At 32.5% G+C, this 27,889-nt stretch overlaps 7 protein-coding genes across 7 annotated transcripts; 6 read left to right on the forward strand and 1 right to left on the reverse strand.

Moving 5' to 3' along the window:
- The first annotated feature begins 3,687 nt into the window (after positions 1–3,687).
- On the forward strand, positions 3,688–7,125 carry LOC11412913 (rho GTPase-activating protein 5). Its single transcript, XM_003596783.4, has 5 exons — positions 3,688–4,428; positions 4,839–4,959; positions 5,066–5,185; positions 5,943–6,173; positions 6,352–7,125. Exons 1-5 carry the CDS (start codon positions 4,088–4,090, stop codon positions 6,892–6,894), a joined length of 1,356 nt encoding a protein of 451 aa, XP_003596831.1. The 5' UTR covers positions 3,688–4,087; the 3' UTR covers positions 6,895–7,125.
- Positions 7,126–9,737: 2,612 nt separating this feature from the next.
- Positions 9,738–10,882, forward strand: LOC11412227 (protein FAF-like, chloroplastic). Its single transcript, XM_003596784.3, has one exon. It carries the CDS (start codon positions 9,854–9,856, stop codon positions 10,637–10,639), a length of 786 nt encoding a protein of 261 aa, XP_003596832.1. The 5' UTR covers positions 9,738–9,853; the 3' UTR covers positions 10,640–10,882.
- Positions 10,883–12,636: 1,754 nt separating this feature from the next.
- On the reverse strand, positions 12,637–15,685 carry LOC11406591 (N-carbamoylputrescine amidase). The gene is made up of 9 exons (XM_003596785.4): positions 15,410–15,685; positions 15,053–15,101; positions 14,866–14,957; positions 14,583–14,734; positions 14,459–14,505; positions 14,331–14,364; positions 13,642–13,808; positions 13,267–13,363; positions 12,637–13,114 (listed from the first exon to the last, which is right to left on the reverse strand). The coding sequence occupies exons 1-9, from the start codon at positions 15,499–15,501 to the stop codon at positions 12,939–12,941; spliced, it is 906 nt and encodes a 301-aa protein (XP_003596833.1). The 5' UTR covers positions 15,502–15,685; the 3' UTR covers positions 12,637–12,938.
- Positions 15,686–16,197: 512 nt separating this feature from the next.
- LOC11406592 (40S ribosomal protein S25-2) lies at positions 16,198–17,031 on the forward strand. The gene is made up of 3 exons (XM_003596786.4): positions 16,198–16,353; positions 16,448–16,654; positions 16,742–17,031. The coding sequence occupies exons 1-3, from the start codon at positions 16,351–16,353 to the stop codon at positions 16,853–16,855; spliced, it is 324 nt and encodes a 107-aa protein (XP_003596834.1). The 5' UTR covers positions 16,198–16,350; the 3' UTR covers positions 16,856–17,031.
- A 1,942-nt stretch (positions 17,032–18,973) lies between these two features.
- Positions 18,974–20,056, forward strand: LOC11406052 (germin-like protein 9-3). Its single transcript, XM_003596787.3, has one exon. The coding sequence runs from the start codon at positions 19,373–19,375 to the stop codon at positions 19,991–19,993; it is 621 nt and encodes a 206-aa protein (XP_003596835.1). The 5' UTR covers positions 18,974–19,372; the 3' UTR covers positions 19,994–20,056.
- A 2,840-nt stretch (positions 20,057–22,896) lies between these two features.
- On the forward strand, positions 22,897–23,517 carry LOC11406593 (germin-like protein 9-3). The gene has a single exon (XM_003596788.3). It carries the CDS (start codon positions 22,897–22,899, stop codon positions 23,515–23,517), a length of 621 nt encoding a protein of 206 aa, XP_003596836.1.
- Positions 23,518–25,872: 2,355 nt separating this feature from the next.
- LOC11412228 (germin-like protein 9-3) lies at positions 25,873–26,490 on the forward strand. Its single transcript, XM_003596789.3, has one exon. The coding sequence runs from the start codon at positions 25,873–25,875 to the stop codon at positions 26,488–26,490; it is 618 nt and encodes a 205-aa protein (XP_003596837.1).
- Positions 26,491–27,889: the final 1,399 nt, after the last annotated feature.

Genomic DNA, 27,889 nt, shown 5'->3' on the forward strand with positions numbered 1-27,889 from the left:
GATAATACATATTGTTTTATGAAAATACTAAGGATACACGTTAAAAAACTAAATTAAAAAACATTTTATTAGAATTTGTGTATTTTATATCTTAAAACTTGTAAAAAATTATCTTTTCAATATGAAATCAGTTTTTCTTTTTAACTCATTAACTTATATTTCTAAATTATACATGGGGCATAAGGTAGCATGACCATATTTTGCTGTTTAAAATTTCAGTGAGTCTCACTAAATTATGTAAGATTATATAAATTTGAAAAAAATATGTACCAAAAAATGTGTTGTTAACATACCTTATGTGGATTTTGCCGTGCTTTCTATGTTTCCGAGACCCCGACAACTAGGAACTATGCTCCTTCGACCAATGACATTATGGTATTTGCGATGGCATGAATTGGGGATGTTGGTTGCAACTTTTTATAACAAAGCTGAATCTTTTTTTAGTACTTTTGTAACAATGTTGAATTGGGGATGCTGTAATTTTACAACAAAGCAATGCAGATAGGGAACAAATTAACGTTTGATGTGTAAACTTATTAAGATAAGTGTATTTTCAGCGGTAGCACACCCTAGCTACACAATATAATCTAGTGGAATCTAACTAAATAGTCCTTGCAGTTTGAGATTGTGTTATTTCAAAATAGATGACTTTAGTCGTTTATCTAAGCAAACATAATTAAAAGTTTGAATTGTCAAAAAAATAATAATTAAAAGTCTGAGTTTAACTTATTAAAAAATATTCCTCTCTATTCTACAATAATAGTCGTATTTGACAAATTCAAATGGATTAAGAAAAGCGCTAACCATTAGGTCAATATCCTCTCCATTTATGGAAAAATTTATAAATGGAGAGGATCTTGACCCCTAACCATTACCCTCTGGGCAATGATTAAGGTAACCAAAATTAGTAGTTTTATATTGGAAACAACAATTTATAAACTTTTTACAAGTTAACTTGACTACTTTTGATCATTTTCGAACACAAATTTAAAATACCATCCATAAAGACAATAAAGAGTGAGAATAGCTATTTCTTGAAGATGTCTTCTTAATGTTGATTTGATGCTCTTGAATCTCTTCTCTCTTTTATCATATTCCTCCCCTTATTTTTCTATTCTTGACGAGGTGTGTTATGAAACATGATATCCATGGAATGAAGGAGAGAAATCTACAAACTCTTTGTATTGATGGAAATAGAATATTACAAATGAGTGAAAGTTACCCACTAATGGGGTGGTTACAAACTATTTATACTAAAATCTACTAAGACTAATATGAAACTAAATTATAAGTATATAAGTAATTTACAAGAGTTAAGAGTTCTTAGAGTTATTGTTCATATGTCTCAAGACATACATTTATTGTGAAGTGGAGAGGAAACACAACCTTTCATAAAATTTGTATTCACTACAATCAGCGAAAATCAGGTTTCTGAAGTTATAGATATATAAGTGGTTGTTGGATCTTACAGACAGTAAAATTTATATTTAAATATAATTTTAAATATCAAACTTTGATTGTTCGATCTTAATTGAACGACTGTTGATATCTCGAATGAGTAAATGTGGGAAATATTGATTGTATGAGTATCAAATGCCCTTTTATATTAAGCCATTTTTTTTAAGTATCATATGATGGGTGAGGGTCGAGTTAAAGGATAAAGAGTTGAGGTATCAGTTTAAACCCCAACTAATTTATGATTAAAAAACAAAAAGTCGTAAGTATCAAATCATGTCCTTCCATCAAAAGTTACCATGGTTCCACTCATCTTGAATTAATTCAACTATAAACTACACTATTCAAGTATAAGATGGATATTCCAGGTCTGTCAAAATACTATTCAACCAATGTTTAAATTAATGAAAGACTGATAATTAGAAATAAAATTTTTAAGAAATAGATAAATTATCAAAAGATAGTGGAAGTACTAAATTTTGAATCGGCTCAATCATTTGGAGTATCATCGTTAGGATTTAATTTATATGCATTTTTAACCGACTATTTTTTAACACCGTCAATCAATCATTAAAATATTTGACTTTAATCATAACTACATATTTTAAAAGTTATAAATATGGGTGATTGTGATTTTTTGACGTGTAAAAGTTTTTAAATTACCTATGTATGAAAATTAATCTCTTATTAAATCAATTATATTATCATCTTAACGTATTACAAAATCAAAGTATTTTTAACATAAAAAAAATGTTAATTATATTTGTTAGTTTGCATGTCATTACCAAAAACATCATGAGGTGTGAATACTGTAAACAGCTGTAGTAAACAATATACAAATTTAATAAAGGTTTAATAACATAAACGTTCCCTTAACTAACTATGAGATTTCATTTTAGTTCCATTATTAATTTTTATTCTAATATGGTCCCATAAATTTCCTCTCTAAGTCAAATAAATCCATTCTATTAACTTTTGTTCAAAACCGTTAATATTCATCTTCCTCCTTCATCAACTTCATCCTCAAACTCAGAAAATTCATCATCTTCATAACCAATCTAAAAAATTAATAAACATCATCACAAAACTCAAAAAAAAAAAAAAAAAACTATAAAAAAACCCAAAAACTATTAGTTTGGTTTAAGCTTTAAGGAGGATTCTGATCAAGATAATATTTTGGGTTTTTTTTATAGTTTTTTTTTTTGAGTTTTGTGATGATGTTTATTAATTTTTTTAGGTTGGTTACGAAGATGATGAATTTTCTGGGTTTGAAGATGAAGTTGATGAAGGAGGAAGATGAATGTTAACGGTTTTGAACAAAAGTTAACAGAATGGATTTATTTATTTAACTGAGGGAGGAAATTTATGAAACCATATTAAAACAAAAATTAATAATGGGACCAAAATGAAATCTTATAATTAGTTAAAGGACCATTTATGTAATTAAAGAATGATAGTACTCTACTAGCATTAGTTTAGGATAGGGTTTACTTATAACTTCAAACTAACGCTAGTGCTTCTAAACTAAATTAATCCCTATAATCAAAATTTGAGCTTTCATAAACACAATGGAAATGGATTATGTTGTAAATATGAGACGCAAAAATAATCATAAATATCAACTAGACTTTACCATGAGATAAATTTAGTGAAAACTTTAGAATCTCCGGACTTCATTTTAAACCTAAGTAAAAAAATGTTATTATCAATCTCTATTCGTCTGGGTGATTACGTTGAATGAGGTGTATGAATTTTCTTGTAGGTGTTTTTTCTATATTGTCAGTCTTTGTTCGTCTTGTGCATAGATTTAGTTGTTATTAGCTCCATTCATTTTTAATTGTCACATTTTGATATTTTACATGAACCAAGATAGTCAATGATTGTTACTACTTTTGATGCAATAAGTTATATTTTTACTATAATAACCTTATTCATTTAATATCTCATTTCATATATTTATCTATCCGTAAATAAATAACTAAGGATAATATTGGTAAAATAACATTTAATATTGCATTGAACTTTGAAAGTGACAGTTAAATAGAAACAAAAATTTTCTTCAAAAGAGACACTTAAAAATGAACGGAAGGAGTAATAAACTTTGCCATTAAAAGAAAACTCAAGTCACCATTAATATGAACTACTTTGACACCTTACTATTGCTCTTTAAAGACATTCAACTGTTGTAACTTGCAAGATTTCACTTTAAGTTTATTTCCCACCACTTTGAGGGTCCTTTAGCTCTACTCTTCCTTTTTGTTTCCCTTTCAATGTTGTTGAATAACATGTTGTTGTTGTTGGTGTCTTTCTCTCTCCACTCTATCTAACACACAAAATAAGTTTCATTTCATTTGCTTGCTTGTTCAACTCTCCAAAACACGCAACAAAATAATATATAAAACCTTAAAATACTCACTTCATGATTCTCACGTCCCACACTTTTCTTCATTCTAACTCCAGCTCAACACAATACTCAAAACCAAGTCTTACTATTTCTCATTTCTTAAACTATTTTCTCAACAAATCTTGCATTTCACCACTTTCTTTATTCAGAAAATATCTTTAAACATTCCTTTCTTTTTTATATTTTTTTTTTTGTATATTACAAGTTAAAGCCTTTTTCATTGCCACCATGACAGAAGTTCTCCATTCTCCACCTCATTTTACTTCATCACAAAGAACAACACCTTCAACTTCAACTTCTTCTTCTCCTCTCTCTTCATTCTCTTGCCATGCCATTTTTCAACCTCCTTCACAACCACATTTTCCACTTTTTGAGCTACTAGTAACTCTTTTCAGAAAATCATTATTTCCTTTTAAGAGTAGTGGCAACAAAGACCTTTGCAACATGGACATAAGTCCTCCAACTAACGTGCGCCATGTCGCTCACGTTACTTTTGATAGGTTCAATGGTTTCTTGGGTTTGCCTGATGAGTTTGAACCTGATTTTCCCAGAAGGCCTCCTAGTGCTAGGTATATTTAATACAAATTTGAGACAGAAAAAAAAGAAATTTGTCTCAAATTTCGTCGTCAAATGTTAGAGACGGAAAAATTTGAGACCGGTTTTATTTTTTTTCCATCTGATTTTTGTTAATAATTCAATTTTTTTAGTAGTGTATATAATTCATTTTTATGATGTTCTATTCCATTTTTTATTATTACAAAACATAGTTTACTTCTTTACCATTTATATGTCATAATTTGGATTGAATAAGGGTGACAATGCATTACTAATTTGGATGCTTGGTTTTGATTAATTTCAAGAGAAGATTTGTTTATTTAGATGCCGCCTTTAATTAGCGAATGAATCATTTTCATTTGATCTAATATGTCCTTTTTGTTTTACCTTTTTCTCTCTTTTTTTGTTTGATTTTCACATGTAGTGCAACTGTTTTTGGAGTTTCAACAGAATCCATGCAGTTATCTTATGATTCAAGAGGGAACAGTGTGCCAACAATTCTTCTGTTAATGCAAAGGCATCTGTATGTTCAAGAAGGGTTGCAGGTTAATCAGTTATATGATAAGTGCTTATGCTATAAGCGGTTGTTCAATTTTCAAATGACTAGTTCAATCACATTGCTTGATTTTAAAGTTGAATTTATACATGTAGGTGGAGGGGATTTTCAGAATTAATGCAGATAATAGTCAAGAGGAACATGTTAGGAATCAATTGAACATGGGATTGGTTCCTGAAGACATTGATGTACATTGTCTGGCAGGACTAATTAAGGTATGACATGACTAAATGATTGCATCTAGTTCATCTGTTCATGTTGATGTGTTTGTGAATGTTTGTTTAGTGAATTTATCTGAATGGTGATATTGCGAAAATTGCGTCTCTTTTGTGATCTGAATGTTGAATAGTTTTGCTTCCAGAATTTATGTTTTTCAAGATTTTTTACTTTTTTTAGAAAGGGTCTAAAACTGTTAAAAATAAATTATTATAGATCTGACTAGTAATAGAATCATGTGTGCAGATAATTGATTCATCATGTAATTGATTGGAGAAAGGAAATTATTAATTTCAAACAGTTTTCTGTCCGAGTATAATAAATGAGACAAACAAAACATCATTTTCAAGACACATTGGCTTATTTGATCAAATTAATACTATTAGCTACACCATGCAATATTTGGGATGGTAAATTGGGAATCTGATATATCCTGTAGTTATGAATGGACTTTTTTTTATTATAGAAAAACATTAGTATGTTAGATGTTCGGTTCGTTTTTTCTCCTTCACCGGAGTTTGAACATTGGTCCTTTAACTTCTTCAACTCCTTTACCCTATATGTAAAGTTTTATGATCTTGCACAAAGCAGAAGTCTTATGATCCTAATGTCATGCGTATTTGACAAGAATTTCGTTATCACCATGCAGTTTCGTCTTTGAAAATTAAGTTAAACGATTATATATTTTCCTTTTTTATTAATGCTTTTATACTATTTACTACGATGATTTAGTTTGATATTCTTGTATTTTTCAAGGCTTGGTTTCGGGAACTTCCTAGCGGCGTTCTAGATTCGTTATCACAAGAGCAGGTAATGCAATGCCAAACTGAGGAAGACTGTATTGAACTAGTGAGACATCTACCTCATGCTGAAGCTGCACTCTTGGATTGGGCCATCAATCTAATGGCTGATGTAGTCGAACACGAAAATCTCAATAAGATGAACGCACGCAACATTGCCATGGTTTTCGCACCAAACATGACTCAGGTCTGTTCCAATTAATTTTGATTCTCAAGCGATTTAGGGACATCTGAGCAATCCAATTAAACTTTTTTTATTTTGGCTATGAAGTATTTGCTAAACTATTATTAGTTCATGGTTATTCTGATAGTACTTTTACCTTTAGGTTCAAGTTAATTACAGTATTTGGATTTTCTGATTGCAGATGGCAGATCCATTCACTGCATTGATGTACGCAGTTCAAGTGATGAATTTCTTGAAGACACTTATATTAAGGACGCTACGAGAAAGAAAGGATTCTGTCGTCGAATCTAATCCAAGATTGAATTTAGAACCTTCTGATGAGAATGGACACCGTAGACTTTTCGAGTCGTTTCAGAAAGAAGATACTGCAGCAGCAGACAATAAAGAGGCTAAAGAAATTTTTGTTTCAGAAAAAACTGTTGTAGAATGTACACCCGAATCACTCGAAAAAAACTCCTCAACTGAAAGAGAATCTGGCAGTTTGATACGCACTTCTGAGAATCCAATTTGCAATGAGGAATTGTATTGTGAGTTTCCACCGAAAAAAAACATGGGGAAAAACAACAAGTCTGGTCAATCAAGTAGTTCAAATGCTAGAAAAGGGTCCAAAAAGACAAGAGGACAACAACCTGTGATCAATGGAAAAGGGTCGGTCGAGAAAAAGGGAATGAGGACTTTGAGCAGCACAGATACAAGATCAGACCGAGTCGAAGCTTGGCGGTGAAAGAAGCACTGAAATGTAAATTGATATTTTCACACTGTGCCTTTTTAAGTTTGTTTAAAGTATAAGGTTGCAAATTTCTAAGGGAATTCTGTGAAGTGATTCATTCCAGTATGTTTTCTATACTTCCTGTGTTTGTTTAACTTATATCTGTTTCTCATTCTATCAGAAGAAAAAAACTTATCTGTTTTTCAATAATATCAATATTATGATCACACTACCATTGTAATGAAATATGATTCCTTCATTCACAATAAGTTTGACATGTTCTTACATAGCTAAGTTGGTAATATACTATGCTACGTGTTTAATTTTGAGTGGAACCTTTTTTTTATTGGGCCATGATAGTGAAATTAAAACTTTACAAACATAAAAGAAATAAACAATACTGTATGGTTGATTTTGGAGGAATCAATCAAGGTCCACAAAAATAGACCCATTGATGGCATTTTTATGGAGGTAGGAAATATCAGGAGGATGGAAAACCACACAACTATGAAATTTAGAGTCACAGAAAATGTTGAAAGCTATACTCACTAATCATATCACATCAATGGATCATTTGTATGTATATTGCTATATTAGGATAAGGCAATAAGAGAGAGGACTAAATGAGAACCAAACATTTTCCTAGAATAGACCGGAAATATATCGAATGAATCGAATATTCAACCTTCTTTTTCCAGTGATGACAAAAAAATCATAAGTGGAAGTGGTAGAATTAAAAGGCATCCATGCTTTAGTTACTGGTTTGTGGCAATTCTACTTTGAATCCTTATCTTAATGCAGAAAGCAGAATATTTTTTTAGTGACACCAATTGATACTTGATAGAGAATGCAATTCCAAATTTAATCTCCAATACAAGTGCTATTCTTAGGGTACGTTAAACTCACTTACTGAATAAGTGTTCACATTATAGTTAAACTATTTAATATAAATTATAAGCTGTTTTCATAAACTATTATGAAGAGTTTATTCAAATAAGCTGAAAAAACAGTTCAAGAACATGCATAAACTATTTTCATAACTTCTAAATATTTATACTAGTGTTTGTCATAAAATAAGATCAAATAAACTGTAAATTAGATAACACACCTTCCATGTAAGAAGTCAATGTACTCATTAGTCCATTGTCAGCTATGAAACACGGACACTCCTAGACACGTGTCAGACACCAACATGACACCGACACATAATTACACTAAATTATGTGATTTTTTCAAATTATCAGCGGTGTCGGCATGTGAGTATCCGTGTCGTGTCTGTATCCGTGCTTCATAGATTGCCAGTTACCTATAAAAAAAAAGTTTATAGGAAATGCAGACTGAATAATAGAGATTCATCTTAAAAACACCTATATAATTATGAGATAGTTGACTAATCTTATACGAACTAAGATTTAACTTTTTTGACAGTATACGAATTTGATACTGTGGTACAATATTTCACATGACAAAGTCCATAAGCATGCCATGTTGCATGCACAATTGAATCTTGTGGAGCCACTTGTACAACAACAAGTGGAAGTGGTTACATAAACGTCTGATTGATAATTAAAGATCAGTTGAGAGAAGGTTGTGGCTATATCTATAGAATATGGATATTAGTGGTCAACAATCCCCCACACATTCAGCATACTTTGGACGTCTGATCGAAATTTGACAGTCCAAATTTGGATTCATATTCGATTTTTTAAAAAAAAAAATCTGAAGTACCGAGTTTGAAATCTAGACTATCTGATTTCAATTCAACGATTACAAATGTACTGACGACGTGAGTGCTTGGGATTGCTGACCGCAGGAAATCTGAATTCTTATCTGTACATGTACAGAATAGTATTTGACATTCAACATCAATGTACTCTGGACAGCACCATGACAGGATCAAATCATTGCTTAAAATTTGCACATCACATTCCAAGATAGTTGTGGTCCTGTCCCTTAAATGTCCTTCCTCAAAGGGAACTTGTAATTAGTTAGCCATCTGTACAAGCATGCTCATGATTATTGTACCTTTCTTTTCATGTATTTAGGTAGAAGTTTATAAGATTAAAACATATTTTGTCTGATACAATTAGTTATTACATATAATAAAATCTTTGAAAAATTCTATGCTATCAAGTCATTTTCCCATGACCTCGGAATAAAGGCAACTATCAGCTTGCAAGCCCTTTTAATATAGGTGAGGTTGCATGCAAAGTCTATCCTAGATATTATAGAAAATTAAGATAAATCTCACTAGTGGTGGGTTAGGTTCCTCCACTCGTTTGAGTTATGGGTTAAATGAGTTAAAGGACCGGAGTTCAAACTTTAGTGAATGTGAAAATACTAACACAACAATTATTGTACTAAAATTTGTCCATCCAGAAAAACAAATGAGTCTCACTAGTTACTAGGGAAATAGATGAATGCGGACATGCAGTGTTACTGTTGCAGATCTAGACCGTCCAATATTGATCGAACAATCCTTATTTTGAAATTGTTTTAGGATTTGTTTTACAAAGTACAAAGTTGGAATATGAACTATTTGATTAAGATCAAACAATAGAGAACGTTGACGGCATGAATTTGAGATTGTCTCGACTGGGAATCCAGTCTAGTAACTAGTCAGCTACTAAGGACTTTTATGGTTATATAGTGGGATTGGTCCCCCAGATTAGTCACTTATTGGATTAGATGCATAGTCTTTTTTTTTTTTTTTTTTAAAAAAAAAGACTTATGGTTATGGCCCCTAAATCCTGGTCAAGCATAGCATAGTCACTCATTAATAAGCCACGCCAAAAGAAAAAAAAAACAAGATACAAAATATCAGACCCTGTTGCTACATATATAACAGTATCTTCCTCTTGATTTTTTTTCAACTCATCTACTTGTATTCCTCCTTACCCTTTTCTTCTCTCACTCATCTTTGAAAAACCTATTTATAAGCAGAATACTAACTAGCTCACTAGCAAGCAAAGCCATGGCAACCTGTGACAGCCTACAACACATCTTTGATACCCTATTGCCAGAAAATCCAACACTGCTTCAATCCCTTTCATTTAACAAAATTAAACCAGTAAAATCCATAGAGCCCTCCTCCTTTACTGAGATATTTGGTGAACTCCACTTCAAGGAATCATCATCACCAGAGATAAACCACGCAAAGCTCAACCAGATCAAAGAGTCTGAGTCTTCTGACACTATCCAAACTCCATCTTCAGCTTCTTTTTCAATTACACCAATAGCAAGGCATACCAACAGGCACAAAAGCAGTGACAGCTTTTCATGGTTGAATTCCGAAAGTATGCATCTTTGCACCGAAGGTCTTGGTTTTGAGAGTTCAGACGATGTCGAGGACTCAAAGAGTGGAGCGAATGAATCTTTACAAATTGATCAAAATGAGAAACGTGTCGAACATCATTTATCTTCAAGACATCATTCTTATGGAGAATGTAGGAGGTTAAGGGTTAGTGAGTACCCTCCTCCCATTTCAAGCATAGGGAGGACTGGGAAGCCTTGGGTTTATTTCAGGTCTATTAGGAATAATGGAAGATTTGTCCTTGAAGAGGTAAGGATACCCACACAGGAGGTCTTGCGTGCTTATAGAGAGGATGGAAGGCTCAAGCTGCAGTTTGTTCAGCCTCCCGAGGATGAGTTTCTGGAAGAGGATGAAGAAGAGAATGATATAGGAAGCATAGATGAAGAAGGAGAAGACATGGCAAAAGAAGAGGACAATTCTGTAACACATCATCCAAATGAAGAATAAGAGATTGCTTGATGGTTAAGTTACTGGTTACTCAATTAAGGAAAGACAGAAAAATTGAATAATCAAGACACTTATATATGTTGCCTATGGATTTGCAAAAATAAGACTGAAAATAATACTTGATAAGCACTCTTATATATGTTGCCTTTAATTTTACTCTTTCATATTTACATGTCATAAGTTTTTGTTATTTATTTTTCAATATTTGTCCTGTAAATAGAAAATAACAATGTTTTATATGAAGCACAATCTTATTAAGCAAAAAACATATCCCTTGCAAACGAGTATTTTTTAAATGGCATGTGAACCTATGACTATGTTTCTCATTTCATTTTCAAGAGAAGAGCGTGTGAAGTATTTTTTGGTGGAAGTTCACATGAGATCTATGACAAGGAAAGAGACATCAAGACACTTTTACTATGTCTATCAGTTGAGCATACAAGTCCTACGTACATGGTTCAACCAATCAAGCTGTAACAACAAATTATTAATTTCAATTTTCAAACTTGTGATTTCTTGTCATAAAATATATAGTTTTATACATAAACCTAAGAACAAAACGCATGACATGCAAATGAAATTGTTAATTATATGGTGTTCCTTGTCCCTGTGAGCATATCTCAGTTGGCAGGGACATGTAGGGGTGTTCAAAACCGAACCAACCCAATAGAAAAACCGCAAATCGAACCAACCCAAACCGAAACCGCAAAAAACCGCACTTGGTTCGGATGAGTTCGGATGACTTTTAGACTGAACCGTGCGGTTCGGTTCGGTTTGCGGTTTGCATCTCAGCAATCGAACCAAACCAAACCAAACCGCAAAAATACTCAATGTTATTAAACTAAGTAAGTACTGTACTAGCCCAATACCAAAGTGAACCCAAGCCCAAGCCCAACACTATCCAGCAGAAACTACACAATATTCATTTTTTACTGCCATTCATTTTGGAGTTTAGAATTTTCTACATACAGTTGTTTATTATATGAATGATTGTTATTCATTTCTTAGTCTAGAATTTTCTATAGATTCGTGATCATCCTTGCAAGAAAAATTTTACATTTATTCAAAGAGGCAATATTTATATTGATAGTTTGCCGAATTTAGAATCATGATTTTTATTCACTAAATCATGATTTATATTGAGGCAATGTTTATGATTTTTGTTTTTTAACTTTAGATATGACTATCAAGTTGTTATTATTTTGGAGTCATGATAATGTGTTACTTTGGAACTTCAAGTTGTTCTTTTTTGGTTCTTAAATATTATTTTGGTACTGTAATGTTATTTTAGATAAATAACTTTTATTGGTATTGTAATGCTATTTTGGAACTTCAAGTTCTTTTTTTGAATAATTAAAATTGCTTGGTACTAGTTGGCAATATTAGAGTTAATGTAATTTTTTTATTTATCTCGCGATTAACCGCATCAACTGAACCAATCCAAACCGCATTGGTTTGGTTTGGTTTGGTTTGGATGACTTTTTAAAAATCAACCGAACCAAACCAAACCGCATGCTTTTTTCTCTCGCGGTTTGGATGATTATTATGCTTGAAACCGAACCAAACCGCACCGCGAACACCCCTAGGGACATGCATTGTTATATGCAGGGGCCGGAGTTCGAACCCTGGACACCCCACTTATTCACTTTGAAAAAGGTGAATTTTAGCCATTAGGCTACTTGACAAAAAAAATAAAATTATATGGTGTTCCTTTCACTTCAAAAGAGTAACATACCCCATTAACACTATCAAAATTCAGAATTGGCTAAGATTTCAAAATATATAAAATAATGAGAATAAAACTCTCTTTCACATAACTTCAGCCTAATCAATAATCAAACAATCAAACAGTGAGATCATACATAAAAGTGTTTAAATCAAACACTCTTTATTCGATAGTGTGAGTTGAATCTAGGTTTGCAATGACATCAAATCAAGCAACTCGTAAAGCATTTTTTCTTACCGTAGTAAATATGAAGATAAAAACCAAGGGAAACTAAGACAATCTAGTCTAGAAATAAACCAGAAGCTAGAATCAGGTAATAAGATTGCGAAAAGGACACTACATGAGTAAAGAAGAGGAGCAGGTAGTGTATTTAAATGGTGCAACAAAACATCAAAATAGTTTGCTCATTGATCTTTAATGCGCATATTTATTATATTACACAAAATTTGCAGATGGTGTTGTGTTCTCCCATGTTCTTGCCTTCTTGGAAAGTGACAAATGCTCTGGAAGTTTGAAAAGGCTTAAACCATCCCAGGCATAATTATATAACAGTGAAAAAGTAAAATGTTTCTATCACAGAACAGGATTTTTGCCGTCCAAAGTTAAAAGCACCTTATATAGATCTGGACGCCGATCACGGAATACCCCCCAACAATGTCTCATGGATTTGATTTTGTCCAAATTAAATTCAGCTATAAGAACTGCTTCCTCTTTATCATCCGCAATTGAAACAATTTCTCCAGTAGGCCCTATTTGTTGAAAGAAAAGCCAGAAAAAGGAAAAGAGAACTTAGTATGAATAAATGTGAAAAAAGCATATAGTAATATTTTAAAGATGAACTTTTATCAATGGTCAGAAGTAACATTTCCATTCCGTAAAGGAAACAGTTCGATCAAATCACCTGCTATGAAGGAGTTTCCATAAAACTTTATCTCACTTTTACCATGCTCAGTCTCAATTATCTCATTTCCTATCCTATTTGAAGCCACGAGAGGTACCTGCATTTCTTCCCATAATTAATTCATCAGATAAAGGACTAACTTGAAACTTTAAATTAAGTTACAGGGCCTCTGGTGCAATTTTGCCTATAAATAAATTTATATATAAGTGGCCAAATAAATTTCTCTCTCTCAGAGACATACTTCAGTATAGCATATCATGGCATACATACACCAAATATAAGAGATTGTAAGAGAGAAATGAGGATATGCATCTCATAGACCCACATTATATACAAAAATATAGGTGGGTGGGGTAGCTAGTATTCAAAACCTACCAGATTGGCCCCAGCATGTCCTTGCATTACTCGTTTCCAATGGTCACGAGAGTCGATGCTTTGATCATGAGGTTCAGATCCAATAGCAGTTGGATAAAATAAAATTTCAGCACCTTGAAGCGCCATTGCTCGGGCTGCCTCCGGAAACCACTGATCCCAGCAAATAGCTGACATGAAAATTAAACAATTAATTTTTCTGAGGAAAGGACTGGTGACATAACTAACAGAAAGTTGAAAAATGCGATTTCTAAAATGCCGTTTGATGCTATAGCAAAGCTAAAGTCAAACTGGGAAAAATGCTTTCTAGAGTCGTAATTCTTTGGGTTTTAGAAATACTAATATACTCACTCTAAATAATGGTTTGACATATGCTTTGTAGATATAGCCGATAGGGTCTCTTGGATTAACTTATTTGAACTTGTCGACTGACTTAAATACTTGTGACATTGTTTGGGAGAACTTATAGAAACAACTTATACATGTGCATAAGTTGTTTTCATCTTATTTTCGTAAGTTCTACATGATAGCTTATGAAAACAGCTTATAGCATCAATGAAAAATGTTTGACTTTATTTTATCAATTGTTATAGAAACTTATATAACAAGCGCTTATGATAAGCACTTAACTAATTTGTTTATCCATACAGGGTGATAAGCCAAAAGAATAGAATGCCAAGAAAAGTTCTTACCGACTCCAATTTTCGCATATTTTGTCTGGAAAACCTGTTTGGAAAAAGAACCTCAATGTTATACAATGTTTACCGGTCATAGAAAAGAATGAAAAACAAATGCCGACAAAGTAGTTCCCAACACCCACCTTAAATCCAGTGTCACCCGGATTAAAATAGAACTTTTCTTCATAACCTGTAGGGGAGATAATACAATTAGTTATTATGCACACATATTAAGTGACACATATAGATAACCAGAATATTGCATACCTGGTCCATCTGGGATATGGGATTTTCTATAAATTCCAAGATCTGTTCCATCAGCATCAATAATGGCAATTGAATTATAGTGTGCATTGTTTGCCTCTTCAAAGAAGCTAACTGGTATGACCACACCTAACTCTTTCGCAAGTTTCTGCAGCCTACATTATGCACATTCAAACAAGAATATTCACTACAAAATAATGTACAAAAATGTCAATATCTACTATTCCTCTGTCCCTTAAAGAGAACCACAATAATGTTTCAAAAGCCAGAATTTCACTTATTTTACCTCATAATTGTAGGATGGTCTTTATAGGGCTTAGCTCTTTGAATGAAATCCTCTCTTTGTGCCTGACAGAAGTAATAACCTTCAAAGAGTTCCTGAAATTAGGGATGCATCAATAAGATTGATCCAAACACACAGAAATAATTTGGAAAAACACCACTAGGGGTATCCAGGGTTCTAATATGCAAACCTGAATCAGAACAATGTTTGCACCTTGTTTATGAGCAGCTCGAACAAGTCTGCATAAAAGAGCCATAAGCATGAAATTATTTGTATACATTTCGTTTTCTCTACTGATTAATATATAGATTATCTCATATTTACTTTAAAAAGAATTAGGAAATATTGAAGAGTTTTAGTTTGAGGCACAAACAGAACACAATAGACAGAACTAAAACTATTACGTCTAAGATCCTAATTAAGTGATTATTTATAACAAAGATAAATAAGTTCAATTATTAAGAATTAGGAAAAAAGTGGAATTTAAAAAAAAATAAAAATTGTGGTTGATGATGATGAATTATATATAACGAAATAAGAAGAAAACCTTTCGGCAGTGGTAACATTGGTTGAGACATCATCGGTGCAAGCAAACTGAAGAGCGGAGACAACTACTTTTCTACCCTTGTCTTCCGCCATGTTTGGTTTAGGCTATGATTTTGGGAAGAGAATAGAATAGATATTAATATTATCTGCCACCGACTAACACACTGGTTGCTAACAATATTCTTTCTTTCTGGGTAAATTATTCGCCGAACCTCTTTTAGACTTTCTGAAAAAACACTTTATGCTCTGGGTGTGCGTGTTGCGTACAACATCTTTCTTTGATATTAATCCTTAGGAAAAGGGATGTAGGTAATTCAAATTCAACAATGTTATTTGAACGATTGTTTTATGTGACAACTTATTGGACAACCACGTTATATAAAAAAGTTTAGGTGGTGGTACAAAAATCAAAGCAATAAAAAGAGAAAGTAGAAGTAAAATGTGTCTATGAGAGAGAGAAAGTAGAAGAACAATTTAGATAGTTGTCAAAAAGTGATTGTTCAAATATCATTTTGTAATTAAATAAATTTGAACAAATTCATAATTCAACAATGTGTGTCGACACTTTAATTATTGAATAAATTTGTAATTGAACAAAGTCGAAATATACATTCATATGAACCAAAATGAACATTGTAATAAAACATAAAATTATTATAATATTTTTTTGACGTTGATAAAGTCTTGAACTCTATCACTTGGTTAAATAAATAATAACTTATCATACTATTTTTTTTTTTTAAACATATATTATGTTATTGACTATATATAGTCTAAGAGTTACTTGGGCCCTTGGTTCATAAGTGGGTCAAACCTAGGCCCATACAATTCGAAACACTACAAAATCCGAAACCCTATATTTTGTAACTGAGTTATTGAGAACAAACCTTCTTTCTTCCACATCTTCGCTGCGGCTGGTACCTCATCAACTCCAAAACCCTAATGGTAACAACCATCTTCAAATCCCTTAGATCCCCAATTTCCATCATCGAATTCCTTTCCTTAGTATTGACATTAACTTTCATTTTCTTTGTTGTAGGCACCGAAGAAGGCAGCACCACCACCGTCATCAAAGCCAGCGAAATCAGGAGGAGGAAAGCAAAAGAAGAAGAAATGGAGCAAAGGTAAACAAAAGGAAAAGGTTAACAACATGGTCTTGTTTGATCAAGGTACCTATGATAAGCTTCTCACTGAAGCTCCCAAATACAAACTCATCACTCCTTCAGTCCTCTCCGATCGTCTCAGGGTAAACTTTCTTATCTTGATTATAACCATTTTATAGATTCGGCCTTTGTCGCTTTTATTCGTTTTAATGAATTTGCAATGTTTTCAGATTAATGGATCTTTGGCACGTCGTGCAATCAGAGATTTGATGGCAAGAGGATTGATTAGGTTGGTGTCTGCTCATTCTAGTCAGCAGATTTACACTAGAGCCACTAATACATAGACGGTTTTGAGGTGTTTTTAATTTTGCAGATTGTGTTTAGGGACAACATTATTATGATGATGTGTTTGGTTTTGATGTTTTTGTTATTTTGATGAAGACAGTTGTTGAAATTTTGTTTTTAATTAATCATGACGAGTTAAATTTGTGCTTTGATGAATGCAGTTATGTTTACATTATTGTGTTTGGGGGTGATTTTGTATAATTGATTAATTTTGGTTAGATTTTAGATTGATTTTACTCTAAAGTTTAGTCAGGTTTAGATTGATCATGATCCTATTGTGCAATATATTAGCAAATTATTATAATGGGTTTGCGATATAGTAATTGTAATACAATAAAATCTTAGACATTGGTAACAAAAAAAAAAATTGGATTCGTCTTGTACGCCAAACTAGCATCAACATAGGTTATGGATGGATATTGATGTATAGGACTTGGTCTCGTAGAACATGGCCAGCAAGATTAGCACCTCCATTATATGATGGAATTTGTAGACTGTTTGGAAAACATAGGAATCTAAAAAATCATGCTGCATCTACAATTGACAATTCGTAAATTTAGCTGTTGTGTGTGTGTGTGTGCGATTTAGTTATATGACAATTCGATTCATTTAGATTTTACCTTAGTTATAAAATGCATGATTGTTGTTGGTATCAAATTAACTCTGGAAAATGATCTGTGGTGGGTGGGTGAATAATGTTAACTGTATTTGATGTATAACACAACTGGATGGTGAAGATGAACAGTACTTGTCTAATGTTTGATGTGTAAACTGATAATATTGGTGCTATTAATATAAAGTCCCTTTGGAATACTTATTTATGTTTCATTTTGGTTTAATGACATTTTCATCACTTGTAACATCCTGAGCATCTAGTTCCATTTTATCCCATCCCTCTTCTTGATAAACCCCTAATCTCATTTCAAAACCAACATTGTCTTGCACCCCACAGTTTTGGTTTTACAACAATCATTTTTTTGGTTTTACAGCAATTTGAGATAGTTACAATGAGAGTATGAGAAAGTGTTGGTAACAAGTCTCTTTTCAATGTCATGCCCCAGTGGCAATTTCAAGAGCAAAATATGTTCTAAGCTAAAGTTTTTACTTTGGCATACGTTGCTTCTGTTGCCTTAAAATGAAAAGTACTATTCAGTAGTAAACAGCAAAATGTCTTGCACAAGAATATTTCAGAATTTCTTAGGAGCACAAGCTTTCTCACGTATCACAAAGCCTGATAGTGTATGTATTTGGATAACATGATCTAGATATATATCAAACGGCAAAAATGGCTGAAATGGTTGGTTATTTTAAAAAAACATCATGTTAAGCAACGAACACGATTGTTATTTTTAAGTTTATGATGATAAAGCCGTCCTATTGATACCTTGTGGATCTGATGTTTACAAGGCACATTCTTATCTTCTTTTTGGGTGCTTTGTAATCTAAAAACAAGTAGAATATGCTATAACTCCTTCAAATTTTGTGGAAACAAGTAGAAAGGCATATTTTTGTTTTTTCAATATGACAGAAGTGACAATCAAGGCATCTACTGAAAATGATTATTTACAATGTTATCTAGGCACCACTAGCTCTTCATATTACACACATTACCATTTCTTTCAAGTTCAACCATGTGTGAGTCATTGACCATCAGCTAACCAATTGGCTGGTCATTTTCGGTGGTGTCTCAATTCCACTTGGATCAATGTAATGTAATGCTGGTAAATTACTAATCATGTTAACTTCGCACCATACTATACCGTTGAAGGAAACGAAACGAGTAGAAATACCTTCTAGTAGTACATAATTCATCTTGTGTTCAAATTTAATTACTTATGAGTATATTGTACCAGTGTAAAAAAACCATGAATCATGACTACTTGATTATAGGTGTTAATGAAATTTGAACACAAGATGAATTATGTACAATATACAAATATTCTCATATATTAATACAAACATCTTTTATGTTTATACATGTGTCTATATTTTTTACTCATATACTAATACAAAAATAATGTTTTGTACAATTTGTGCATCTGTCTATATTTTTATTCATATATCAATACAAAGATCTTTTTATTTTTATTTTTAATTTCTACACAATTGCGACATGTTTCCAAAAAAAGAGTGCAACACGCTCAATCGTCCCTATGCCTGGGTATTCTACTAGAGCATTTGATTGATCTCTTGTAACGTCTTTATTAAATTTAGTATTTAATTATTTGACGGAATTTTTTTGCCCCACTAATAGTGAGTCCAGATCCGTCCCTGCACACAACTATAGTAAAATCCTTAATAATTACTGTAACTTACATATATAAAAAGATTCTATGGTGTATTTTATTCCCTAAACGGCACAAGAAAACAGCTGCAGATAGCAGAATCTTGAAATCTCCATACATTATACATATGTTGCAAAACAAATCGGCAACATATAACAAAAAACCACTATAAATACATCATTCATCACATTTCAAAAAACACAAATCTTCCATTCTATCAAATCATACACAATGTCTTCTTCCACAACATCAAAAATGCTAACACTAATCATATCTGCATTTGCCATTGTGCAAATAACATTAGCTGGTGATCCGGACATCCTCACTGACTTCATAGCCCCAAATGGAACCCAAGTTGATGGCAACTTCTTCACATACACCGGTTTCCGCGCCCTTACTGTACCAAACATACAACCCTCATTTTTCGTGGCATTGAAAGCAAGCAAAAAAGAATTTCCAGCTCTTGATGGACAAAGTGTATCATATGCTGCTCTAATGTACCCACCTGGAACCATCAATCCACCACATACACACCCTCGTTCAGCCGAGCTACTCTTCCTCGTTAAAGGTTCCCTTAATGTTGGTTTTGTTGACACAACCAATAAGCTATTCACTCAGACACTACAACCTGGTGACATGTTTGTGTTTCCAAAGGGACTTGTTCATTTTCAATTCAATTCTAATACTACAAAATCTGCTTTAGCTTTTTCGGCCTTTGGTAGTGCTAATGCTGGAACTATTTCAATTGCTAGCACATTGTTTAACTCTACCATTGATGACAATGTCTTGGCTCTGGCTTTCAAGACTGATGTTGCAACCGTTCAAACTTTGAAGAAAGGATTTTCTTCTTAAGGATTATGATAATGGCTTGAACATGTGAACTTTCTTTCAAATTTCAATATTAATTATTGCTTTTTTTTCTTTGCTTTTACCTGTTGTAATAAATAATTCAATGATTGTTTTTTAAAAGGTTGTGAGATGTGAAATTGTTGATGTAACAATATCTGTTAATGTAATCACCTGAAATAATAAAAGACGGTTTGTGTTACCGATTTCCAATGTATCAGCAGTATTGTTGATATTACTTATAGGTAGATGTTTTCAATTAAGATTGCTTAAAAAAAGTTATTTGCTCCAATATTATTATTTGACCAATTTTTACTTATATTTGAGACTGCATCACTATAGATCAGAGTGGTCAATCCAGAATAGCAAGATAGTGTATAGCATATGATAAATAGTAGGATGGTCGTTATTTGATCATTTTTTGGGATAAATTACATGAATAATACTATAAAGTATAAATAAACATATATTTAATATAAAATTAAACATAACACTGAACTAATTTAGTTTAATTCTTTGAAATTAAGCATATTGGTGTTAGTAGATTAATAAAATTAAGGCTTAATTGATCATTAGGTCCCTTAATTTATTTTTATTTTTTTCAGTTTCGTCCCCCAACTATTAAATGTTTCAAATAGGTCCCTTATTTATGCTGCCGTTCATCATATTGGTCCTCTCTGTTAAATTTTTAACTCTAAATCTTTTAGGTGGACCGGCATTGTAAATGGTCCACTATAAACCTTATTAAATTTTTTAATTTAAACTCTTTGATCTTTTTTACAAAGACGACACCGTTGGATCATATAAAGTTTATTATATCGTACGGTGAACCACCACCACCTAATTTTTTTTTGCTATTCTACATCTTCTTCCCTAATCTTTTTCTTCATCTTCATCATAATCATCTTCATTCACCTTCATCAATCACATCCTCCAGAAAGAAGAAAAAAAACGAGATGTTGATGAATCATTTTTCATGTTCACATCTATGATCTCTCTTCAAATTTGCCCTTATAAATCATAACAACAACACTAATATCACATCTTGTCTCAACAATCTCCAACTCTTCTTCACCACCGCATAAAAAAATTAGATACCGGTGGTTCACTATTATATACAGTGGACCTACAATCCAACAGTCATAATCATATTAAAAATATTAGACATTAAAAAACTATCTGAGAGTACCAAAATAGATAACGACATAATACATAAGGGACCAATTTGAAACGTTTTTTTAGTTAAGGGACCATTGTGAAATAAAGAATTAAGTTAAGGGACCGGATGATCAATTAAGCCTAAAATTAAACACATCACTAGTAGTTGAAAAAAACACATCACAATATTCAACAAATATCGACTGATCTCACTAATTTAATCTATAAACCCTAAAACATCATGAAAATTTTGTGAAATTCATAGTTCAGATTCGATAATCCATCATGTAAACACTTAAATCCACAATTCTACACAGAGGAACAAAGAAAAGATAGAACGGGAAAAGATAGAACGAGAGGAAGAAGAGAAAGAAAAAACGAACAAAGGAACGAAGAAAAATGAGGAAGAAGCAATGGATCACAATCAGAGACGACTCTACATAGTGATGAGATTTTGGAGCTGAAAGGAGGAAGAAAAGAGAAAGTATTTGGATCTGCAAAGTGTTTCGCGGTGCACAAAAAGAGAGAAAGTGCATAAAGTTTCTAGGGTTTAAGGAAAATCTAAAAAATAAGAGGAAAATATAGATATTTTTTAAAATCATAGGTGATTTCAAAATTTTCCATTTTAAACAATATAGAGGTTTTAGAACCGCTAGTCCGCTACTGCTCCGAGATCCGCTACGCACCGTTCCGCTGCTATAGTAGTTGAAACGGCCACAATTTGAAACCGCAATGATGTATATTTTGATATGTAAGCAGGATCATATTGGTGGATGATCCTTAAGTATTTGTCAGTCCTTGCCGAACATTGGTCTGTCTTAATTCTGATGAATCTCCGAAGTCCAACTCACATGAACTAAAACAAATGTATATTTTGATGAAACGAAAATTAGTTCTTTAGGGAGTATTCAATAGTGAGTGTCATATCATTATAATTTGGCTTCAAACTGCTCACAAGGGAAAGGTCAATCTTTTTAAAATTGAGAGGAAAAAATTATGAATGAAACAAAATAGAGTACCAAAGCTGTATTTATGTCTTACTTTTATTTTAGGGTTATTTGTGTTTTGGTCCATAAAATTTGGGCTAGTATTGGTTTTAGTCCCTTGGAATTTTATATCTTTAGATTATGTGCATGGTATTCAGCAGGTTTGGATTTGTTTGACTATATGAGTAAATTAAATTTTACCATTGTCAAAAACCAAACTCACGAGTAATGACTACTAGTACTTGATTATGGAGTATTTACACACAACTTTGTCAAGAATCAAATAAACTTGAAGTTTGAGTTGATAGATAAAAGCTTCAGAATTAGTTCAAAACTTTAACATACGTTTTTCACAATTTAGTTTATCAGACTTTGGAACACAGTGCGCAAAAGAACAGCTTAAATTCTTTTCACACCTAAACATTAGTTCCTATGCACGTCATATAAACATAACTTATTTACATGGTTCAATATATAATGTAATTAACATTCTTAATTATTGTAACTATAATTAAAAAATTCATTTACTATATACTATACCATATATCTCCAAAAAATCATTCGGCACAAAACAGTTGCAGACAGAAAATAAAAGTATAAAACTACCTTGAAATCTCCATGCATGTTACGATGCAAATTACATATAAAAAGAAACCACTATAAATACATCATTCCTCAAATTTGTAAAAACACATATCTTTGATTCATTGATCTAGCTTTTCCTCAATAACCTCAAATTTTGAACATTCCATCAAATCATACACAATGTCTTCTTCCACAGCTTCAAAACTCCTCACACTAATCATATCTGCATTTGCCATTGTGCAAATAACACTAGCTGGTGATCCAGACATCCTTACTGACTTCATAGCCCCAAATGGAACCCAAGTTGATGGCAACTTCTTCACATACACCGGTTTCCGCGCCCTTACTGTACCAAACATACAACCCTCATTTTTCGTGGCATTGAAAGCAAGCAAAAAAGAATTTCCAGCTCTTGATGGACAAAGTGTATCATATGCTGCTCTAATGTACCCACCTGGAACCATCAATCCACCACACACACACCCTCGTTCAGCCGAGCTACTCTTCCTCGTTAAAGGTTCCCTTAATGTTGGTTTCGTTGACACAACCAACAAGCTATACACTCAAACACTTCAACCCGGTGACATGTTTGTGTTTCCAAAGGGACTTGTTCATTTTCAATTCAATTCTAATACTACAAAATCTGCTTTAGCTTTTTCGGCCTTTGGTAGTGCTAATGCTGGAACTATTTCAATTGCTAGCACATTGTTTAACTCTACCATTGATGACAATGTCTTGGCTCTGGCTTTCAAGACTGATGTTGCAACCGTTCAAACTTTGAAGAAAGGATTTTCTTCTTAAGGATTACGATAATGGCTTGAACATGTGAACTTTCTATCAATACTGTTTTTTTTTTCCTTCCTGTTATAATAAATAATTCAGTGATTCTTTCAATAAGGTTGTGAGATGTGAAATGGTTGATGTAACTATTTCTGTTATTGTAATCACCTGAAATAACAAAAAACGGTTTGTGTTACCGATTTCCAATGTATCAGTATTGTTGATATAGGTGGATGATTGCTCAAAAAAAAAGTTATTTGCTCCAACATTATTTGACCAATTTTTACTTATATTTGATACTGAATCACTATAGATCAGAGTAGTCAATCCAGGAAAGCGGCTGACCCCAAAAGTGGGATAGCAAGATAGCGTATAGCATATGACAAGTAGCGGGATGATCGTTATTTGATCAATTTTTTGGATAAATTACATGAAATTTAATATAAAATTAAACATAAAACTGAACTAATTTAGTTTAATTCTTCAAAATTAAGCATAATGGTTTTAGTAGATTAATAAAATTAAACACATCACTAGTAGTTGAAAAAAAAAATCACAATATTCAACAAATATCGACTGATCTCACTAATTTGATCTATAAATCCTAAAACATCATGAAAATTTTGTGAAAATTCATAGTTCAGATTCGATAATCCATCATGTAAAAATTTAAATTCACAATTCTACACAGAGGAACAAAGAAAATAAAAACGGGAAAAGATAGAACGAGAGGAAGAAGAGAAAGAAAAAAAAAACGAATGGACGAACTAAAGGAACGAAGAAAAATGAGGAAGAAGCAATGGATCGAAATCGACGATGACTCTGCGTAGTGACAAGATTTTTGATTTGAAAGGAGGAAGAAAAGAGAAAGTATTTGGATGCAAAGTGTTTTGCGGTGCACAAAAAGAACGAATGTGCATAAAGTTTATAGGGTTTAAGAAAAATCTCAAAAATGAAGAGGAAAAGATAGATATTTTTTTATAATCATGGACGATTTCAAAAATTCCCATTTTAAATAATATAGAGGTTTTAGAACCGCTACTCCTCTGAGATTCGCTACACACCGTTCCACTGCTATAGCAATTGAAACGACCACAATTTGAAACCGCAATGCTACGACTTATACCGTAGCGGTCCGACGCCGCTTCGCAACGGGCGGCCGCTATCAACAACTATATATGGTATATATTAATGTATATTTTGATATGTAATTTTGGTGGATGATCTGTACGTATCTGTAAGTCCTCGTTGAACCTTGTTATGTCTTAACTCTATGAATCTTTGGAGTCAAACTCACATAAACTAAAACAAAGGTTTATTTTGATGAAATGAAAATTAGTTCTTTATCTAGAATTCACTTAGATAGTGAGTGTCATATCATTATAATTCGGCTTCAAAATGCTCACAAGGGAAAGTTTAATCCTTTTAAAATTGAGAGATAATTTTTTTTGAATGAAGCAAAATAGAGAACCAAAGTTGTATTTATGTCTTACTTTTATTTTAGGGTTATTTGTGTTTTAGTCCATAAAATTTGGGCTAGTATTGGTTTTAGTCCCTTGTATTTTTATATCTTTAGATTATGTGCATGGTATTCAGCAGGTTTGGATTTGTTTGACTCTATGAGTAAATTAAATTTTACCATTGTCAAAAACCAAACTCACGAGTAAATGACTACTTGATTATGTAGTATTTACACAAAACTATACATGTCAAGAATCAAATAAACTTGAAGTTTGAGTAGAAAGATAAAAGCTTCAGAATTACTTTTAAACTTTTTTTTTATCGGGTAGCATAGTGGCTAGAATTCACCTTATAAGATGAATAAGTGGGGTGTTCGGAGTTCGAACCCCAACCCCTACATATAATAATGCATTGTCCTACCAAGTGAGCTATGCTCACAGAACAATTAATTAGTTTTAAACTTTAACATACGTTATTACACAATTTAGTTTATCAGACTATGGAACACAGTGCGCAAAAAAAAATAAAAAATAAATTCCTTTCACACCCAAACATCATCTTAAATTCCTTTCACACCCAAACATTAGTTCCTATGCACGTCATATAAACATAAGTTATTTACATGGTTCAATATATAATGTAACATTCTTAATTATTATAACTATAATTAAAAAATTCATTTACTATACCGTATATTCTCCAAAAAAAATCATTCGGCACAAGAAAACAGCTGCAGACAGAAAATAAAACTACCTTGAAATCTCCATGCATGTTACGATGCAAATTACATATAAAAAGAAATCACTATAAATACATCATTTCTTTAATTTGTCAAAACACATATCTTCAATTCATTGATCCAACTTTCCCTTGTAACCTCAAATTACAAACATTCCATTTATTAATCATAAAGCTATGTCTTTCATAGCTTCAAAAATGCTAACACTAATCATATCTGCATTTGCCATTGTGCAAATAACACTAGCTAGTGATCCAGACATCCTCACTGATTTCATAGCCCCAACTGGAACCCAAGTTGATGGCAACTTCTTCACATTCACCGGTTTCCGCGCACTTCTTCCACCAAACATACAGCCCTCAACTTTCAAAGCCTTGAAAGCAAGCAAAGCAGAATTTCCAGCTCTTGACGGACAAAGTGTCGCATATGCTGCTCTAATATACCCACCTGGAACCATCAATCCACCACACACACACCCTCGTTCAGCCGAGCTACTCTTCCTCGCGAAAGGTTCCCTGAATGTTGGTTTTGTGGACACCACTAATAAGCTATTCACTCAAACACTACAACCCGGTGACATGTTTGTGTTTCCAAAGGGACTTGTTCATTTTCAGTTCAATGCTGATACTTCAAAACCTGCTTTGGCTTTTTCTGCCTTTGGTAGTGCTAATGCTGGAACTATTTCAATTGCTAGCACATTGTTTAATTCTACCATTGATGACAATGTCTTGGCTTTGGCTTTCAAGACTGATGTTGCAACAGTTCAGACGTTGAAGAAAGGATTTTCTTCTTAAGGATTATGATAATGGCTTGAACATGTGAACTTTCTTTCAATATTATATTGCTTCTTTTTTAATTTCTTCCTGTTATAATAATTCAGTGATTTTTTTTTTATATAAAGGTGTGAGATTTGAAATGGTTGATATAACTATTTCTGTTTGTATTCACCTGAAATAATAAAAAGATGTTATGACTTATGTTACCAATTTCCAGTGCCTCAATAATAATATTGTTGATATTAATTGTCAAGAGAAAATTCACCTACACATTATCATAGTATCAAAGTTGTTTATTTTCATGAGAATTCTGCCTCAAAATGCTTAGAAGGAGAAACGTCGATTATTTTAGAAATTGGTAAAACACTATTATTTTAACCCTTTCTTTTATTTATTTCCTATGGTTGAAAATGTCATGATGGTTATCTAACAATCCATACCGGTAATTAATAAAAGGGAGCTTTCTACGGTACACCTCACAAATTGAGGTGTACACCTCACAAATTGAGGTGTACGGATACTCCGCTTCATAAATGTATAAATTAATGATCATTTTATAAAATAAGTTATTATTTGTCATTATTTATATTTTAGAAAACACCATCTCATGAAAAAAAAAAACACTATTTCATTGTTTATATGAATTATATTAAATTTTTAACATTTTCTCATAAAAAATAATCAATATTCTTCATTATGAGCAATAAAAATTCAAAAAAAGTAAATTTTATTTCATCGACGCTTTTGGTAAATAAGATTTAATTATTATAATTGTCAATGATAGAAAATAATTATTTTTTCTTCAAAAAACAATCAATTTAATTATTAATTTAATGTTTGGTGTACCGGTACACTCAAAATGTTGGATGTACCATAGAATTTACCTTAATAAAATGGTACAGTAAAACCCAATTATCCGAAAATATTTATAATTAAAAAAAAATTAATAAAATTGAAAATCAACAACAGGAAACAAAATCAAAATCAAGAATAAAAGATGAGTAATTAATGGCAATGATTTTCTACACTCATCTTTCTCATTAAAACTTTATTCACCTATCATCATTTTTACGCCGCCAAATCCACCTTTCACTTTCTCACAACAATAAACAAAAAACAAAAGAAGCAAAAACCGACCCGTCCCTGCCGCCGCCACCGATACAACCACCAACAATTCAAAAGTAAGGCTTCTCCCTTAGGCCTCCCGGTTCCATCGGAATCCTCGCCGTCTTGTCGGAAGATGAAGAATCTTTTGATGCCGGAAACGTCCATGAAGCTCCGGTCTCGGTTTCTCTCTCCGCTTCCGTGTCCTCCAATTCATCTTCCTCGTCATCCTCTTCACCAAAACCTATTCTTATTGTCCATAGACTGTCGCCAGACCGAACTCTGTCGTGGTCATTACCGGTGTCGATTGAAT

The sequence above is a fragment of the Medicago truncatula genome, chromosome 2, assembly GCF_003473485.1.
Source record: "Medicago truncatula cultivar Jemalong A17 chromosome 2, MtrunA17r5.0-ANR, whole genome shotgun sequence".
NCBI lineage: Eukaryota > Viridiplantae > Streptophyta > Magnoliopsida > Fabales > Fabaceae > Medicago > Medicago truncatula.